General features: G+C 43.5%; 1 protein-coding gene across 3 annotated transcripts in view; it reads left to right on the forward strand.

Moving 5' to 3' along the window:
* Positions 1-15,128: 15,128 nt before the first annotated feature.
* The window catches only part of TRAPPC10 (trafficking protein particle complex subunit 10), a 32,121-nt gene continuing 26,687 nt past the window's right edge, over positions 15,129-20,562 (forward strand). The window contains exons 1-4 of one of the 3 annotated variants that reach the window (XM_076074692.1): positions 15,129-15,331; positions 17,174-17,255; positions 17,962-18,097; positions 19,360-19,556. In XM_076074692.1, coding sequence (XP_075930807.1) covers positions 15,274-15,331; positions 17,174-17,255; positions 17,962-18,097; positions 19,360-19,556 — 473 coding nt within the window. In that variant the 5' untranslated portion in view covers positions 15,129-15,273. The other 2 variants (XM_076074693.1, XM_076074694.1) reach the window with 2 other exon arrangements.

A 20,562-nucleotide genomic window follows, 5' to 3' on the forward strand; every position in this document is an offset into this window, starting at 1 on the left:
TAGAGGCTGTTCTTGACACTAGGTGCACTCAACTCCACATCCTCTTATACCCCATCAGCTCCATTTATTTTCCAGCTTGCTCCGTTCCCGTTTAGCCCCTTATATCCAGCCAAACAGAAGCTGCTTGGGCATGCGGTGGCTGGACATGCAGGCTACATAACCCAGAAAACGAAGCCTCGCCTGCCTGAGGAACTCACCGATGGGACCGTGTCCAGATATTTCAATCATTTGTAAGCTGCTCACACAATCCAGCCTGGTTAAACCCAGGGTGGATTGTAGAAAGGACAGCCTGATTATTTCAAACAGACGCAGATGCCCCAGCAGAGGGGCCCACGCCTCACAAATAGAGAAGGGAAAGCATGATGGTCACTGCATCGCAAGCTTTCAAATGCGCTTTTGCGGCCGTCTAGAACGCTATTCCGATATTAGGAAGCCACTGCAGATATGCACTTTTGAATCTAAATTTAAAACTGCTTCATGTGTTTAGTTTATTGTCCTTCCCCCCACGTCACCGATTATCACAGTTGGCTACGTACAGTGTTACAGAAGATCTACATACATACATTCGTGGCCAAGGAAACCTGAAGATTCGTATGGAGTGACAGACCTGGTAGCTTCACATAGCGTTACACAACCAATTAAATGATAATGCCACTCGACTGATTCGGATGAGACCTCCACTGCCAAACCGAGCTGTTCATTTGCACACTTCATAAGTATGGAAACCTCTCCACTGTCTTCACACCTGCCGCATCACCAATGGGAAGTTGAGGAGGTGGAGTGTTTGATGACACAATACCCAGGTAGGTGCTTAGTTTTTAGTTTTGGTGGGGCTGATGTTAAGGCACACACTCAAATACATGCAGGCACACACATGCTTACAAGTTCAACTCTAAATTCACACTCATGGGGGAGGCCCAGGACCAGTTCAGATATATACTACCACTCCCAATTATATATGCACGCTCATGATGACATATCTTATCACCTAAATACTGTACATCTCTTACAAATAAAGCTCGTTATGGCTTCTATCACTTTGAACACATCTCTCTCCTAGCTCCATATATTACATCCCTTAATACATCTCTTCTATAACTTCTCAAGACACTGTTTTAAGTTTATTTATAGCTGTTGGAAGTGCTTTTTCATTCCCCCTTGCAGCACTCAAGTAATTTTCGCCATGCAGTCCGGGGCCTATTTTAACCTGACGTAATCGGAGATGCCTTGGGGTGTGGTTAAGGCTACGATTTTGACATGGTACTGTAATTTATAGGAAATAATCATAGTCGTGGTGTGCAGGAAAAACAAATTCACTTAAAGGTAAGAGAATGAGATGGGGCAAGGCCACACCAAAAGCCTTGGTTAGAACCACTATATGGGGGCACCTGGTTGCATCGAGGTTGATCTATACCCCTCCATTATTTCCAAGATTTAAGATCCTTCAAATTTACGATCTCTGTGACCTCCATGACAATCGCAGCCTCTGATGATTACTCATCGTGTACACATACAGCCCTGTTGACAATGTAGCCCTGGTAATGGCGTACAATCAAAATATTAATAATTACGTTATCTTTGGAGCAATTTTTACTACTAAAAACGTGAAGTCCACTGCCTCGTGGATAAAGTGTAGTTATTGCATCTCATGTGAAAAGTGACTGGGCAGCGGAAGATGAAGCCTAACAGAGCTCTGGGTAACTAGTGTGATTGAAGATTTTTATTAAAATGTGTCGTGTATAATAAGATGGCCTCATCTATGAGATGGTTTGTATTGCTTTATATGTAATCAAAATGATTTAATTTTCATTATTACACGCTGTGTGTAATTTGGGTGATAATTTTTATTTTACAGGTGGCTGGATTTGGCGTTTTTGGTATTTTTACATTTTTGTTGTAACCTGTGCCATTCGGAGAAAGAGCTCAGTGAATGCTAAGACATTGAAGCTACATAAATGCTATGATGAAGTTGCAGTGAAAGCTTTAAGAGAAGAAATGAAAGCGTTTGCAAAAGAGAATGCAAGAAAAGATGTGCATAACTTAAAAATGCAAAGAGAAAACTGTGATGAAAGGTGTTTCAATGAGATGGTCTTTGAAACGAGTTCCCCAATTAACACTACTCAATTGAATCCACGAGACAGTTTCCTAGAAAAGCCATCAACGTAGCATGGATGTTACTAATCCTAATGAAGATGAGCAACGTGGACTGCTAGCAGAGCAACAAGGTGATGATACACGTGTAGTGTTGTGGATTCTGGAGACGTCGGACGCAAGTCTTGGAGGCAACACTATTTTATTCAACACAATGTCTGGCAGTACAACCCGGCACACTCAGGACATCGGCCCTTCTATTACCTTGCTTAGGGAGGTACTGCCTCCGGGCTAACTCAGCCGATACGGGACTGCCCCTCTGGGTCGTCCGGCTATGGGTCCCTAGGGGAGGCTAATCTAACCCGACCGAGCCAGGGTGCGGGTTCCAACCACTGGCCCGCTCAGACCCGGCCCTTAAAAGGACATCGGGCCGGCGGTTCCCAGGGTCTCACCACTGAGCCACACAGAGTCCCGGCCCTGACAAGGGCAGCGGGGCTAGGGGTCCCAGGGTCCTAGCTGACCACTCTTCTTGCTTCTGTCTTCAACTGGCCCCGAGCCTGTAGAGAGGTCCGGCTTATATACACCTCCCCACCCGAGGGGCGGGGTCCCGAGGGATCCTAGGACACCCTGCAACCCCCTCCCCCCGGGGCTAGGGATATTGCGGAATATATCAGCCCTTACAGGTAAGTGTACACTTCAATTTCGATTTAAAGCTTTCGTGACTGCAGGGATTCATCTTCTTGGTTCTTTCGGTAAAGTCACGTAGAATGGAAATAAAATAATAAAACATAATAAAATAAAATTCTCACGACGTTTCACTTGAAGGCTACTTGTGTTGTGGCCGAAACGTCGTGAGAATTTTATTATGCTTAATTTGTATTATTTTATTTCCATTCTACGTGACTTTACCGAAAGAACCAAGAAGATGTACACAGTTCGTTTACGTCGCTACACATAGCCCATACACGCCCTTACACACGTGTAGTGTCAGTGAGTCGGAGACGAGGTTTGTAGAGGCACCTTTATTGAACACACACGATCTCGCCTGCACACTCTACAGTTGCTAGCCTATACACAACGCCAGCCGTCTAACACCGAAGGCGCGGACGGAGACAGCTAACAGGCTATCTAGCAGTGCAATATCGAGCGAAGATGGCAGCAACGACGAGACGATCCAATCCCAAAACTGGCAGCCACGCGCTCCCGCTTTCGTCCCCTATTATGCTACCAGGTGGGCCTGGCTCCGTCTCCCTTCTCGAACCCACGAGAAGGTTCCAGGGGCTTCCAGATAGGGCCCTCCATGACCTTTGCCTCGGTTCCTCCGCCCTGCCGACACACCCGTGTATATGCTCACCGGCGTGTGTACTGTTTGTCCATCGCAGTTGCCGCTGCTGGTCACCAGCCGGCGCTATTACACTACACGTACCGATGTTGCTGAACTCACCCTGCCTATAGAGAAGAATTCACCTATAATGTGGTGAAAAGCCCATCGCTAAATGTATTTTTTGCAAGGGAGACTTTGGAGAAATACTTGTACAGGAAAAATAAAAAGCAAGGGAAACGATACACAGTTCATAATGTATGTGTGTGTAGGTCATTTAATGATCTGATCGAAGCTGTATCATTAGGAACCCTCCACCCACCCGACGCGGCCGCACAAATTGTCACATTTAGAAGAGTTTAACGCAACTTGTTTTACACGCTTTTATTTAACTCCGTCTTGTCGTATCCTCAAAAAATCTTGTAACTCAAATTTCACCCACTTCCCAATGTGCTATCGACTGCAAACTTGGTATACTTATAGTATACTGATGACAAAACTATATTCTATCATATAAAAAAATCCAAAACATTTTTTTTACATTTTACACGCTTTTATTGAACTTGCTCTGTCATCGTATCCTCAAATCTTGTAACTCAATTTCAACCGTCTTCCCAAAGTATCGACTGCAAACTTAGTATAGGTATGTCATACTGATGACAATACTATATTCTATCATTAACATTTTTCAAAATACTGTATATATTTTGAAACAATCTTTTTTTACGGGTATAATTGTCCACGCTCAACTCACGTTGGCTGTAAATCACCACGGGACCTTACGTTATGGAAAGCTTCGGCGGAGTCACGCCGAGGGGCGATGGAGGATGTGGAAGGAGGGGGAGGGGCGATGGGGGGAGGGGCAGCTCCCTTACGCTGTGGCAAGCTGCAGGGCCACTTCCTGGAATCCGTGTAGTTCTGGCATTACTCGTACGGTATATTTCATTAAAGCGTGTTTTTTTAAAAGTATGTTTTAATGTTTTATTTAATGCGCGGGAAGAGTTAAAGTCACACGCCACTGCACCACAATACTCATCAATGCATTGCACCACTACTGGACTGCACCCCCAAATGAATACACCACTATAGTACACACTATACCACTTGCTTGTACTACAACACCATTTAATTACACCACTTAAAACACTATAGCACACCAACACACCACAAAGCTACGCCGTCACTTTCTCACTTGTGTCTACCTCATTTACTCCTTTATCTCAGTAAATCATTCTACTCATTTGTAATGTGCACACGTTGTGGCGAGCAATTAAATATTTGATTTACAATGCACAAGCGCTTTAAGGTCTGTTGTAAGTATTGAATTTAACAGTTCATATACGCGGCAATGTGTGATTGAAAAACTATTTTTGAGGTTATGTGCATTTTGAGGCTCCGTGGAGTGTTGATGGCTCGCTGACAGGTCACTAGACAGACCCAAGTTGAATGGGCTGACTGGGATGACGGACAGATGCACCTCCCCCTGTGCTCCCTGTTTTGACATTGCTGTATTTTAGCTGCCCCGCGCTCTGCTCTTTGTTGTGTCGCTTCTCTGCCTTCTGTTGTTGTTGGAGGGTGACTGCCTTCAACTGCCCAGTAGCAGCCTTCACGAATCTCCCCCATAGAGGCCGATCTTGACAACAAGGCTGCTCTTGGTACCCATCATGGGCAAGTCCACTCAGCTCCACGTCCTCCTGTATCGCATCAGCTCCATCTCTTTTCCAGCCCATGCCCCACCCGTTTAGCCCAAACTATCTGGCCAAACAAGCTGCTTGGGCAGCCTCGCCTGCCTGAGGAACTCACCAATGGGACAGTGTCCAGATCTTTCAAGGATTTGTGAGCTCACACAATCCAGCCTGGTTAAACCCAGGGTGGATCGTAGGAAGGACAGTCTGAATGTTTCAAACAGGCGCAGGTGCCCCAGCAGAGGGGACCAAACCTCACAAAACACAGAGAAGGGTGTGGCCGAGATGACCTGGACCTCCGTATGGAGCAATAGACCAGGTAACTTCCACACAGCGTTGCACATGATAAAAAAAAAATATGCCACTAGACTAAATTTTGACTTTAAACTTTCGTGACTGCAGAGATTCATATTCTTTGGTTCGTTCGGTAAAGTTACGTAGATAAAAAAAATAAGAATATAATAAAAACCACGACGTTTCGATCACAACACAAGCGATCGTCTTCAGGAGGAAAGAGGAAAAACGATCGCTTGTGTTGTGATCGAAACGTGTTTTTATTCACTTTATTATTATTTTTTCTATCTACGTGACCATACCGAAGAAACCAAATAATATGCCACTAGACTGATCCAGTGAGACCGACTGCCAAACCAGAGCTGGTCATAAGCACACTGCACAGGTACGGGAACGTCTTCACAACTACCCCATCAGAAATGAGGAGTTGAGGCTGTAGAGTATTTGATGGTAGAGAATACTTAGGCCGGTGCTTAGTTTTGGTAGGGATAATTGTAAAACCCCATTTCTGATTCCACGCTCCAGTCTCCAACTCCTCAGAGTGAGCATGTACCTACATGGAGGCATACAGTGAAATAATTAGAATTATATATACTGACTTTGTGTACAGTAAAGTATTTCAAAATAACATTGTAGATAAAATATAAAGCTTGGTTTATGCTTATCCGATAACCTAACATTAAGTATTTTACAGTGTTCCTTGACATTACTTTATGTTGCATTTTACACTTTGAACCTTACATACTTTCAAAATTTAATTTTACTCAAGCATAGTTTTGTTGTTTGGTTAAAGTACCTCTTATGCAGTGTAAATTAATTCTTAACAGCCCACTTTTGCCTGTTAAAGTAATCGAAGTGCCGACATTTGGTATGAATTTTACCTCCGGCATTTTCAGTTCACTTTTGTGCTACTAAAACTAATGCACACGGACTTTTATTTTTGAATCACCTTTGATGATAAAGAGTTGAATTTCCTCAGTGTTGGTCGACATCATTTGTTCCACTTCCGGAGATCTCAGGTGTGGCTGCATTGTCATTGCCCATTGCCATCCGATGCATGGTGCTCATATAATCACCACGTTTAAAACAACAACAGCACTCTAACTGCTCAGAAAACTCAGACATGCCATTCCATGTCTCTTTCTTGAGTCCAGTCTTCTTATCTTTGTGGTTAACTACACATTCAACATTTTCTTCAGCTATTTGTTTAATGTAATCTTCCATTTTCTTTTTGTACAGTTGTCGTTCAACCTCCCGGTAGCGCATTCGGAACTTCAATTCTCGGACGCTCATTCTGCTGCAGCACCGGATGCAGCAGGTGACAGCCAAGGCCAGAACCGCAAGAAGCAAAAATGCACCGAGTCCCACCATCTGTATTAAATTGGAATAACAGGGCAAGTGAACGGCACGTATGTGTTTGAGTACATAATCCTTGAATTACAATTGTTTCAGATGTTACATTTAGGTTTGCAACATTATAATGAGATGAGAGGCCATCAAGACGAGTCTTACTTAATGACTTTGTAAGAGGCACCTGCTTAACTTACAAGATCTGATGAGATCGGATGCATTCTGGGTGAGTTGCCCATAGCTACCAATGGCTGAACCTGGATAGTGCTTGGATGAGCAAACACCGTGCAAAACATGTGTTATAGGCTGCTACGGGCTACGTTGTGAGCAGAGTGCAGCAAATTCTATTGTATTGTAGTATGTCCCCTGTCTCCAGCAGCCTGCACTGATCAACGTGAAGTGTGGACAGACAACATCCATGTGGAGCTCTTTGTGTGGGGAGCCCCTCATTGAGAGTGGATTGAGAAAACGGCTATGCCGGTACATACAAAGGCACCATATACATATTAAGCCACAAATACATTGAACAAATTACTGAAACTTGCAAGACGTAATACTTATTTATTTTTCGCGTAATATATATTGTAAAGTGCAGTCCTGTATTATGCAAATAATGTAATGATAGTACAGTACCTGTGAGATGAACGTTATTTCATATAAGACCTCTTTCCGCACGATGTTGCTCGTTTCGTTGAGGACGTTGATTGTTGGGTGCAGAGTGATGGCCTCACAAGGCATACGAGCGAGGACCAAGTCCATGTCCGCTTTGGTCATGTTCAGATGCAGGAGTCGTGGATATTTGTTGATGTCAATGTACGTCGTAAATGCACATACCATGTAAACCCCTTCCAGGAGTGACGAGATTATCCAGATGCATCCAGAAGGCAGGGCCAGTCCAAATATGTAGAAGGCAAAACAACATTTTAAACTTTGTGTAGACTTTATATTTTCTTGATTAGTTGGACTGTCTTCATTTGGTTGACCTCGTCTGATCTTACACCTGTTCCAGCATTCTGTTGACCATTTGCATGCCCATCTGCAACTAGATTCCTGCTCTCCATGCTGTCCAATTTGTGTTTCACTCTCCTTTTCTGTATATGAACAGAGTCCTGATGCCCAATGCCATGTTATCCGTTGGAGAAATATGCTGAAGATGAGCAATACAAGTGCTGGTACCAATAAGACACAGAATCCAGCTGAAGCATTATATTTCCTGTTCACACAAGGGCACTGGAAGACGTACTTAGAGAATATTAACTGGCTAGCAATTACAAGAAAAGGTATCATTCCACGCCATATCAATTCCCGTTGATGCTTGATATAATTCAAAAGGACTGTAAATATTTCTGGCATTTTTTTCAGCAAATCAGATATAATGAAATTTCCCAAAAATGTAATGGCTAACATAAAAAATTATAATATTTTTACATACCGTATATAACTTTCAATGAAAAGTATATTAAAAATAAGAACTCGCTTTATATGAATTGCACAGCACGGTGTTAGTAGCAGAGTTCTGGAGTTAAACGAAGGAGAGTCGGTTAGTCCCTTGCAGTTCAAGTCCTGCCTTCCTGTGGTAAACACCGTTTATAAAGAAGAGGAAAATGAAACGTATCTCTCGTACTTCCATCTGCATTATTAAACAGACATAGTTGTGTCACACATCAGTTGTGAAATAGAATGTTCCTCTTTCTGATATCAATACCCCCAGTACATGTCAAGAAGACGCCTACATATGAACGTGTTTTCATATGCAGGCACTACGCGCTCACCTCCAAAAACAAGCGTGACTTGGCATCTGTCCACGATAGAGGCTGTACAGCAGATTGAAAGCTTTCAAACATATGCACAAGGTTTTGTTCCCTCTGAGAACGCTACTCTGAACAAAGAAACAGGCATTATTGCAACTTTTTATCGACGAATATGTGACGATGTGGTAATGATGACTGGGATGGTGATGATCATGCTCATTAAAATATTCTGTGCAAGCAATATAGCTAATTTCCCAAATTTAAAAGGTACTTTACTCACAATTACAAATGTAAGGTGTTCTTAAAAAAATCCACACTGTGACTATACTTTTGATTGCTAACAAGAGGGAAGTATATGGCGTAACACTTTCATTTTGTCTATAAAAACCTTAAAAAATTCGTCAGCACTCCCTTAAAATAAAAATATATAATTGGCGATGTTTCAGGCAATGGCCCTTCTTCATAGCACAAACAGAAAGGCTCGAGAGAGACAGTTAATAAGAGTTGGAAACCCCATGGGGCTTAATGAAAAATACATTTTTTATGTTTTCTAATCAGTTTTTTTATTCGGCATATGAAGTTACATTATCATAGCTACTGATAACTCAAATTAATCATAAGCATTTTTGTGAATATAAATAACAAAACAAGTATACTTCATCATAGCGGTCTCTACACATACAACATAAAAGTGTTTATATTCTTGGTTCTTTCGGTAAAGTCACAATAAAAGAATACAACTATAAAACATTTGAATGTTTTATATATTTTTATTCTTTTATTGTTTCCCTTCTACGTGACTTTACCGAAAGAACCAAGAACATGAATCCCTGCAGTCACGAAAGCTTTAAATAAAAAATATATATAAAAGTGTTTCTTACACGACCCAGCATCACCACAGTTTTGTGGAATGTGTAATTTCAGCAGATATTATTTCAAGGCCGTAATAAAGGTTTGTTGGGTTAGATCGCATAAATATAAATGTGTCGTTAAACTGGATGACATCAAACCTTCTGAAGCTAAACTCGAAAAAGACTAAATTCATCGTACTTGGAACCCACCATCAGCTTGCTAGTCAACTGTGAGTCTATCCACATAGGTGGCTGTGACATCCCAGTGTCGGATAAGGCAACGTGCCTTGGTGTCCTTGTCGACAGCGAACTGACATTCGCCACTCACACCAGGGGCCTGACTGGACGGTGCTTCTTATAGTTTCGACAACTGCGCCGTCCGTTGTCCTCTGTGTGCAATAACTGTGCAGGCTGCTAGGATGCTCGTCCACGCATTTATCGTCACAACTGCTGTGCCAGCGCTGTTCACCTGCGGCCACTCAAGTCGGTGTTAAATGCTGCAGCTTGTCTGATAGGAAACAGAAACATGATCCGATCACGAGCTTGGTATGGGATGAGCTGCACTGGGTCCTCATTAAATACAGGATTGCGTATAAATTATGCCTACTCGTCTTCAAGAGTCTCCACCAATCTGCTCCGTCTTATCTCGCCGATCAGTGCGTACCAGCTTCAACAGACCCAAACCGACTCCGACTACGATCCACAGCTCGCGGCGACCTGCTGCTGTGCCCGCTGCGTGTAAACCTCGTGCCTTACGGCCAGCGCAGTTTCGGAGTCTCCGGCCCAAAGAGCTGGAACACGCTACCAGCTAATTTTCGGAATCCGTCCCTGAGTCTAAGCCAGTCCTGCAACAGACTCAAAACAACGACTTAAAACTTTCGTGACTGCAGGAATTCATATTCTTGGTTCTTTCGGTAAAGTCACGTATATAAAAAATTGAAAATAATAAAAGCAAAAAAAACACAAAATATAGTAAAATTAAAATAAATTGAAAATATATTCGTTGGGTCTTTCGGTAAAGTCACGTAATAGAAAAAATAATAAAAATATGATATTTCGATCGCAACACAAGCAATCGTCATCAGGAGAAAAAAGAGGGGAAAAGCTAACACAGGCTGTTTTTAAAGGTTTGTAGGTCAAAGGGTCAAAACAAAGCTCACCTCCTCCCAACTCCCACTTAGTTTTACTCCTGCATGCATTAACGTGCTGCTTGTGCAGCTCTCCCCCGCACACTCACTTTGGAACCCTTATAAGCAGTTACATTTGGAGGCTTGCCCCCTCTTTTCTCTCCGCCTGATGAAGACCGCTTGTGTTGTGATCGAAACGTCGTGGGTTTTTTGCTTTTATTTTCATTTTTTATTGTATGTTGCTTTTATTTTTTTATTTTTTTATTTTATTTTTATTATTTTTGGTCTTGATTTCATGACTGCAGGAATCCATACTTTCTGTTTGTTTCGGTAAAGTCACGTAGATAGAAACATAATAAAAGAAACGACGTTTTGCTCGCAACACAAGCGTCCGTCATCAGGTGAGAAATAATTATCTGCTGTTGTAGCTTTATATAGGTGTAGTGGGTTGAATGACTAGAAGGGAACTTCTCTGAGGCAACACAGTTTTATTAATACTTAGAGGGGTAACGGCCCCTCACACCCGATACAGCATCCGTGTGATGCCAGCGAGTGCTGCTACAGTGAGGGAAAAAAGTATTTGATCCCCTGCTGATTTTGTACGTTTGCCCACTGACAAAGAAATGATGAGTCTATAATTTTAATGGTAGGTTTATTTGAACAGTGAGAGACAGAATAACAACAAAATCCAGAAAAACGCATGTCAAAAATGTTATAAATTGATTGATTTGCAGGAGCGGTTCAGATAATTGTCAATAGTGGTGGCCCTGAGCGGGAATGAAACTCGGCTTTTTAATGCAGCGTAGCGCTAAGCACTACACTACCGCTCCGTGTAGCAAGTTGGGGCAAGTGCAGTTAGTGAGCACCTATGAAGGCTGAAACGGCACACAAGGGGTGGGTGACCAGCACCATGCCTGACCGCCTTTGCCTCCCTAGTGGCTATGTTTACACACCGCAATAGGTACTCATTTTAGACTGAGTCGACCTCGGGGAGGCGATCTCGGTTGAGATGACCGTCACTGGGGTTGGGCGTGAGGGGGAATCGAACTCGGTTTGCTGGGTTCATAGCTAACCGCTACACTCCGCTCCTGACATACACACATATACAAAACACATACATGCGCACGCACGTGTACACACACTTTCAACAAACACACAACAGCAATGTTAGGACATACAGTGAGGGAAAAAAGTATTTGATCCCCTGCTGATTTTGTATGTTTGACCACTGACAAAGAAATGATCAGTCTATAATTTTAATGGTAGGGTTATTTAAACAGTGAGAGACAGAATAACAAAAAAAACCAGAAAAACGCATGTCAAAAATGTTATAAATTGATTTGCATTTTAATGAGGGAAATAAGTATTTGACCCCCTCTCAATCAGAAAGATTTCTGGCTCCCAGGTGTCTTTTATACAGGTAACGAGCTGAGATTAGGAGCACACTCTTAAAGGGAGTGCTCCTAATCTCAGCTTGTTACCTGTATAAAAGACACCTGTCCACAGAAGCAATCAATCAATCAGATTCCAAACTCTCCACCATGACCAAGACCAAAGAGCTCTCCAAGGATGTCAGGGATAAGATTGTAGACCTCCACAAGGCTGGAATGGGCTACAAGACCATTGCCAAGCAGCTTGGTGAGAAGGTGACAACAATAGTGCAATTATTTGGCAAATAGAACCAAAGAGTATGGATCCTTGCAGTCACGAAAGCTTTAAATCTAGAAACAAAAGAACTGTCAATCTCCCTCAGCCTGGGGCTCCATGCAAGATCTCACCTCGTGGAGTTGCAATGATCATGAGAACGGTGAGGAATCAGCCCATAACTACACGGGAGGATCTTGTCAATGACCTCAAGGCAGCTGGGACCATAGTCGCCAAGAAAACAATTGGTAACACACTACGCCGTGAAGGACTGAAATCCTGCAGCGCCCTCAAGGTCCCCCTGCTCGAAAAAGCACATATACATGCCCGTCTGAAGTTTGCCAATGAACATCTGAATGATTCAGAGGACAACTGGGTGAAAGTGTTGTGGTCAGATGAGACCAAAATGGAGCTCTTTGGCATCAACTCAACTCGCCGTGTTTGGAGGAGGAGGAATGCTGCCTATGACCCCAAGAACACCATCCCCACCGTCAAACATGGAGGTGGAAACATTATGCTTTGGGGGTGTTTTTCTGCTAAGGGGACAGGACAACTTCACCGCATCAAAGGGACGATGGACGGGGCCATGTGCCGTCAAATCTTGGGTGAGAACCTCCTTCCCTCAGCCAGGGCATTGAAAATGGGTCATGGATGGGTATTCCAGCATGAAAATGACCCAAAACACACGGCCAAGGCAACAAAGGAGTGGCTCAAGAAGAAGCACATTAAGGTCCTGGAGTGGCCTAGCCAGTCTCCAGACCTTAATCCCATGAAAAAATCTGTGGAGGGAGCTGAAGGTTCGAGTTGCCAAACGTCAGCCTCGAAACCTTAATGACTTGGAGAAGATCTGCAAAGAGGAGTGGGACAAAATCCCTCCTGAGATGTGTGCAAACCTGGTGGCCAACTACAAGAAACGTCTGACCTCTGTGATTGCCAACAAGGGTTTTGCCACCAAGGTCTAACTCATGTTTTGCAGAGTGGTCAAATACTTATTTCCCTCATTAAAATGCAAATCAATTTACAACATTTTTGACATGCGTTTTTCTGGATTTTTTGTTATTCTGTCTCTCACTGTTCATTATAGACTGATCATTTCTTTGTCAGTGGGCAAACGTACAAAATCAGCAGGGGATCAAATACTTTTTTCCCTCACTGTACGAGGCAGTGATAGGCGAGGTTTTCGCTTGTCCCTCTCCCTCCGACTCCCACAGCGTCAGTGCGCCGCCGGGAGTACATCTACGAGGTACATGGTAGCACGTTTGAGTAGCTGGGTTCACAGGCAGAGTTATGCCAGGCTCTCCTCGCGAAATATTCCTCCTCCAGGTAATGCGTATTGGCGCCATTAATAAACTCTAGTACAGAACATCGGTGTCGTGTGATCTCTGTGCGTGTGGTGGGCAGAACCTCGGCGTAGCGTCTGTGATCTGTGCGTGGCGCGTCTGCGTGGAACGACGGTGTGCCCGGCGTGAGCACAGGGCTGCAGCGTGGGGGTGGTGCGAGTGATTTGAGTGTGCGAGTGATTTGAGTGTGCGAGTGATTTGAGCGTGCGTGTGATTTGAGCGTGCGAGTGATTTGAGCGTGCGAGTGATTTGAGCGTGCGAGTGATTTGAGTGTGCCCGGCGTGATGCGCGTGTCCTGCAGCACACACGGCCGCCCTCGTGTGCGCGTGCTTTCGCCCACGTGCGCGTTTACGCAGCGCGTTAACACATCGCTCTATCCCCGCCGTTCCTTTCCCGCTGGCATTAGCCTCTGTTCGCACAGCGGATTAAGGCTTATCCACCCGGGGGGGGGGGGGAGTGCGGTGTGCATATTCATACCGCCGCCGGTTCTTTTGTTCAACGCTAACTTTTTGCGAGAGAGAGAAAGGCGCCTCGTTCGTTCACCTTTTGTGGTGGGGGGTACCGTGGACGTGTGGCGCGGGCGATCGCCCCGTCGGCGGGGGCCTGGCGAGAGGCGGCCGCACAGGGGGTGGGCGTCGGCCCCCAAAGTGACTCTAAGCACAAAACCATTCCATGCTTCTTTGCTTACAATTAGAAAAGTCCGAACAGCAACTATTTCTTATACTGGTAGGAACGAAGTTGTAAACTGAGTGTACCAGCCTGCAATAGATTAATGTGTACGTCCGTCCCCTTTCAATACTTTAACGAAGTGAAATCTCGTGCTGTTGGGTGTAAAATCAGCAATAGACAGCGCAGAGACTTGATATGTCTTATTGCACCCAACATTTCGAAGTCACGTAACAGGAATGCGTAACAATGTCATAAAATTGCGCAAAATTCCAATGTTCCTACCAGCTCACCCTGCAAGGGACCTGTTTTTCTGTCACTCATTTGGAGCGGTTGTCAGCTGTCCCTGTATATCCCAGGATTGTCCTCTTTTAGGAGGTCGCTGCAGGGGTCAGCCACCAGGTGGCTCTTTGAAGACTGCTTCGTGACGTTCGTCACCCAGGACCACCGTATCGACGTATTCTCGTGGACATTGCGGCGGCTCTTGAAACATTGAGGGGGGTTTTTTTCACTGAATTGGGAAAAAAATTTGGTTCTTGTTATTTTGCTTCCTGACCCCTGTGTCAGGTGTAATTATTAATTATTATTGTTATTGCATGGCAGCACAGTGCTGGATAGCGATGGGTTTGGGGACGTACTCATCCAGCAGTAGACAGTTCATGGCTAGCCATCGAACAAAGACGGTGGTCACCGCATCGCGTGGCGCTTTCAGACGCGCTTCTGCGGCCGTCTGGAACGGTCTTCTCTTCCTTCCGATATTAGGAAGCCACTGGAGCTACGCACTTTTAAATAATCTAGCTTCACAAACTCATTTCTTTATAGAACTTATTTTTGTGTCTAGTTTGTTGTCCTTCCCCCGCACCTCCGATTAGCCACGGTTGGGCTACGTACGGTGCGAAAGAAGTTCAACACAAACATAGGCTGATGACAACGATGATGGAATTCTAGAGGTTTTTGTCACCCCCCACCCACCTCTCACCCCCTTGATCTGGAGGGTTTTCCCCCTCTGAGCTGGCATCGCCGTCGCTAGCGAGCCGTGTTGTCGGAAGTGACGTCGCGGGGTCCCCGGCGTCTCTGGCTGTACAGTAATCAGCTTAGATGTGTATTTTTATAAAGAATTAAAGACACGGAAATAAACAACAAAACTTTGGCCATGGCGAGTGAGGAAAAGCCAGTGGTCTACACGATGGAGAATCGGCCTATAGTGACGTGTAAGATACAATATTAACGCGTGTGTGTGTGTCTGAATCAATGCGTGGGTCTGGCCTGGGACTGCTCCTCGAATCGGCCCAGGCCCCAAATGCTTCATGAACTATAAATCTCAAATTTGTTTAACTATTAACGGTTATTGTTTTAATTACATGAATACTGCAATATTTTACGTGCACGGTTCTTCAATGCATTTGGTTGTGATGTAAAACATTGCTGAGGTTTAATTGTGTACTGTAGTTGTGGTAGGTCCCGCCATACGAACGTGGACAATAGCGATACGCAGTGCTTGAAGGTTCGGAGCAATTAATTCGAATGTTCGTGTTTTAATATGGTGGGTATATCTTGTACGTGTCAAGCCCGTTCGGCAATGCACTGCTAGGTTAGGGCCGCTTCTTCGCCGTGATGACCGTGGGAGCTATTTTGACCATACTACACCACGATGCATAAGAGGTTTTTTTTGGGGGGGGGGTTATATCGCGTAAAAATGTGTCGTTAAACCTGCCACCACCCGACACAGCCATCTAGTAAGGATTGTCACGTAAACAGAACGTGCCACCGCGATGGTTAGTGTGGGTTGGTCAGTGCGGGGAGCATAGACGTGGGAGCAGCGTACTGTTCAACGATGGATTTTGCTTCACTAACTTTTTGCTCCCCACAACGTATCCTCGAAGGAGCCGATCACGGTTGGCTATGTACGGCACGAAAGAAGTTCATACATTAAGTCATGGTGGTCATCCATTCAAGCACTATCCAGGTTCAACTCCACTTAGCTTTCGAGATCGGGCGCATTGCGGGTGATTTAGTCATTGGCGTGGTTTACATTATTGTAATACAATTGTATACCTTAACATCACAGTGCTGTACTAATTGAACTTACGTTTATTAAACGTGCGAGAGCCCTTTTAGGTCAATTGTTTACATTTAGTATTTCAATACGGTACATTAAAAGAGAGTTGCGTCATTGGGCTCTCACGAAGTTAAATGTTGACAACTACAGTACAGTATTGGCATCACCACCTTAAGTACGAGACCTGTGAGTCAGCCTATGGGGATTGGACGAATGTATTTCAGCTGCATTTTTAAAAATTATGGACGTTCTCACATTCATGAGCCTTAGCAGACCGTGGCAAATTCAAAAAATGCTTCTGTGTTTCCTGAATATTATGGGGTCGATTCAAAACACGACAGAAATGCAAAACCAGGCCAGTTTCCTTGCATTAACACATGCCGATGTAAAATGTTGGACCAAAAGTCCAATATTCAGGTAGTGCATTTTTTGTTTTATTTTAAAGTAGTGTAGCAGACACTTTTGTATGATAATGTGATACCCACAATCCAGCATGCAAGTAAAGATAGGTGGTGCAGTGGTTAATGAATTGGGATATGAACCCAGCGACCTGAGTTTTATTCCTGTATACGGCTAAGAATGGTGGCGAGTGAGCTCTCAGAATCATAATATTTATCCTGGAGAAATCCGATAAGCTATGAAGCTCTTTTTCACAGATGTCCAGTTGGTCTGAATCGGTACTGGGTGCCACACCCATTCACCAACCTGCACCGACTAGCATGGTACAGTGCGGTTAACACCCAAAACCATGTCGACTTAAGGAAGAAGGAGGCCTTGATTCCTCAGTAGATTGACAAAGGATTGTGCATCATTATTATTACTATAGCATGACAGTGCATGCTATGGTTTTTATCTGAATTTGGTTTTGTTACTGGTTGGTGCCCTTTAACCAGATATGTTTTTTGTTTAACAAATCCTAAACATTCAGAACTTGCTTATGGTAAACACAGCTGTTTTGTCTAATATCAGGGGCTATATTTCTCATCGCATGCAGGTGGTGGAGACCAATCTCTCTTCTCATCTATTTACCAAACCTTGGTGCAGCAACTCCCAAAAGAAGCAGTTGAATGGAGGCGGTAAGTGTTGTCTGTCTGCATTTGACACACCTTACAATATTTCTGAGCCATCAAACATTAAAGTAGGTTGCAACCAAAAAAAATGAATTTTCTTGTATCTAGGCTGCATGTCTTGAGTTGTTCAACACGAGTTTGATGTGTAGTTTTAAATAATAGACTTTAACTTGAATTTGTGACATACTTTTTCTCATATCACTACAGGGACATGACCTCAGCATGTCACTGCAGTGACATGTCATCAACACTATTGCAATAAGCACCATCACCATTCGTACTATAATCGAACGTACACGAAGGTCATGGCGGTGTGCGTGAGGGCGATTACATCACCATCTCCATTCGCAACACTGCCGTCAACACCATCATAAGGGAATGTGCACGAGGCTCTCGGAGATCTGTGAGATGATGATGATGAGGGGAGCGGCATTGTCGGCATCAATATGTGCCTCAGCTATTACTGATGCTATGTACTGTATAAAAAAAATCACTCTCAGGTCTCGTTTCTTACTCATGAAGGTTCGACTCATGTCAGAAAGCCCGCAACACATGGCCTATTTTGGAATCTACATCATAAGTAAAAGTAAATTTTGGTTACAAATTTTATGAATTACCTTTTAAGCATTAATGTCCATCTGTAGCAAGATTTTGAGAATGTTGCATTTCTGTGAACGAAGTGGGTGACTCAATGAATGGGTGCCATGCGCAGGTCATATGGGCGTCCCCCAAAGATGATCAACCTTGAAGCGAACTTTGTGGCGTTCAAGGAAGATCTGCTGCCAAAGGAGGGAAGCAAGGCCCTGCTTACATTCCCCTTCCTGCACATATTCTGGACGGATTGCTGTGTGAGTTATCAGCACAACATCAAGCGTGCTGTTAAGCATGTTAATGGAAACGTAATGCCCATTTTGGGTGTGTAAGTAGGTGAGTAGGTATGTGTGGAGGTTGTTATGCAATGTATGAATTTGAAAAAGAAAGTCATGAAAAACAATATGAAAACAACATGTGTACATGATAATGTGTAATAATATGAAACTTAAAATGACTGTGAAACCATAACTTTGCTTTAAATTGACATTTTCAATGTAGCTCCTAGTAAAATTGGTTGCATTATGTTTCATGTTCCCACTTTTAAATGCACTTACATATTACACTGCTAACATGAGCACCATAGATTAACTATGCACTTGGAAGCTATTTGCACAGGAAACTTAAGTTAGCCTAAGTTATCACGTTCTGATTTCTCTGGTCAATTCAATTCCAAAAATACTTTATGTCTGTCAGGATTCATAAAGATGAGCAGCATTCGTTGAGAAGTCAATGGCAACTGTTATCTGGATTGACTGACTGCTGCAATCAGAATATGGGCTTTACATCACCTTTTCAGAGCTATCAAGAGGTTATGAGCATCTCGCTTTGCTCGAGTAGAAAACCACGGACTTTAACAAAATTAAATGTTTGTCATTCATTATCACATTACCACTTTCAAAATAGTGCAGCTGAAAATGGTTTAGAGTTTCCATATTCATATTCTTAGTTTTTTCGGTAAAGTCACGTTGAAGAGAAACAAAATAATAAAATATATATAAAACAAACAAAAATTCTCACGACGTTTCGACCATAACTCAAACGGTCATCTTCACCTGAAGATGACCGTTATGGTCGAAACGTCGTGAGAATTTTTTATTGTTTTATATATATTTTATTATTTTGTTGTTTCTCTTCAACGTGACTTTACCGAAAAAACTAAGAATATGAATTACTGCAGTCACGAAAGCTTTAAATCAAAAAGTTTCCATATTGTTACTGAACTGCCAAAGGAAAACAATCTATTGGACCATGATTTGGGACTTTTACACTTCAGGTAATGCTGGTGGTGATGGATGTGTTTGGCACTTGGGTCTGCCCCGTGACCTCCTGCCAGCGGGCGTTTGACACTTCACGTGGCTTTAAGGTGCACATGGCCTGGCACAAGCGTCGTGGTGACGTCACCGCCACTTAGTGGCGAATGGCGGTTGTTGTTGTTTGGTGGAGGTGGTTGTGGTAGTTGTGGTAGTCTTGGCATCGGGTAACCAGAAGTTTTTCCGGCTGTGGGTTCTATATGCAGGAGTCGGAAGTGTACAAGGCGTCGACGAAGGAAGAGATCACGCGTTGGCAGTCGCTGCTGCGTGCGTACAACAGCCCCGACTGGCTGGTGGTGCTAGTGGAGAATGAGAACCGAAAGAAGAAGCAGCCCATTGCCCTGCCACGCACCTCAATCATCGACAAGATCAGAAACGACTTCTGTAACAAGCAGAGTGACCGGTGAGGCAGCTGTGGTGGGCGCTGGCACGTATAGGGCTAGGGTTATCGTGTGGAGCTAGGGCTAGGCATATGGTCAGAGATAGGGATAGTGTTAGGGTTTGTTTGGCTACTTTGGTTGTTTGAGAATAGCGTTGGGTTGGCTAGTTTGGTTCAGGGTATAGTCTTATTAGCTAGTGTGGTCTCCCACTTGCCAAATATGACGTTATCTTTTAGATGTTGCTTTTCATTTTAGGGACCGGATTTATGTTTTAGAAATAAATTTGAATCACATTACCTCGTCACTTTGCCCAGCTATACGTAATGGAGATATCTCCACATCTCCGGAAAAAAGTGCGTGGAAAAGTAATATTCACCAACATGTCAATATGTAACCCTTGGCATTTGCAGTGCAGGTCTGCAACAGGTATTTGTAGGAGGTTTCAAACTTTGTATGGACGTAATAATGTTTGTTAAACACTGTGTAGAGCAGCAAGATGTCTGTAAGATATAGTACAGTACGTAGATTATTAAGCTGTCTGAATATCAGCGTTTGATCATATTTATTCCAAATTGCATTGGGGATTCTCAGGACACTCCGGTTTTCTCCCACGCAAAAACAGTTCTCGGGAATTGGTCGTAGACGTGTAACAATACACCCCCAACACAATTCATTGATATTTGACAATTATGGGTCATGATTTCATTCAAGAATCAATTATTTAATTTTTCCTTTGGACTGTCTCATATTTATTTTCTGTCTTGTTTGAACCATTATGCTGAGTAATACATTATATAAATTGTAAATATTAGGATCTTAGTTAGACAATTGTATGCATTAATCGATGAAATGTTCGTTATCAACAGCCATCATCAATCCGCCACTGCTGAATTCAGGCCTACCCAAGCCGTCGCCATATCTCAGTCCCACAATGTATCAATTCGTCCAGCTCCTGCACATGATCTAATTTAATCACTCCATCTCTGTGCTCGACATCTTCTCGCATATTCTCTGCTTTTTCTTACACTC

The sequence above is a fragment of the Petromyzon marinus genome, chromosome 49 (genome assembly GCF_048934315.1).
Source record: "Petromyzon marinus isolate PM22_M1 ecotype Great Lakes invasive population chromosome 49, UKy_Petmar_22M1.pri1.0, whole genome shotgun sequence".
Lineage (NCBI taxonomy): Eukaryota > Metazoa > Chordata > Hyperoartia > Petromyzontiformes > Petromyzontidae > Petromyzon > Petromyzon marinus.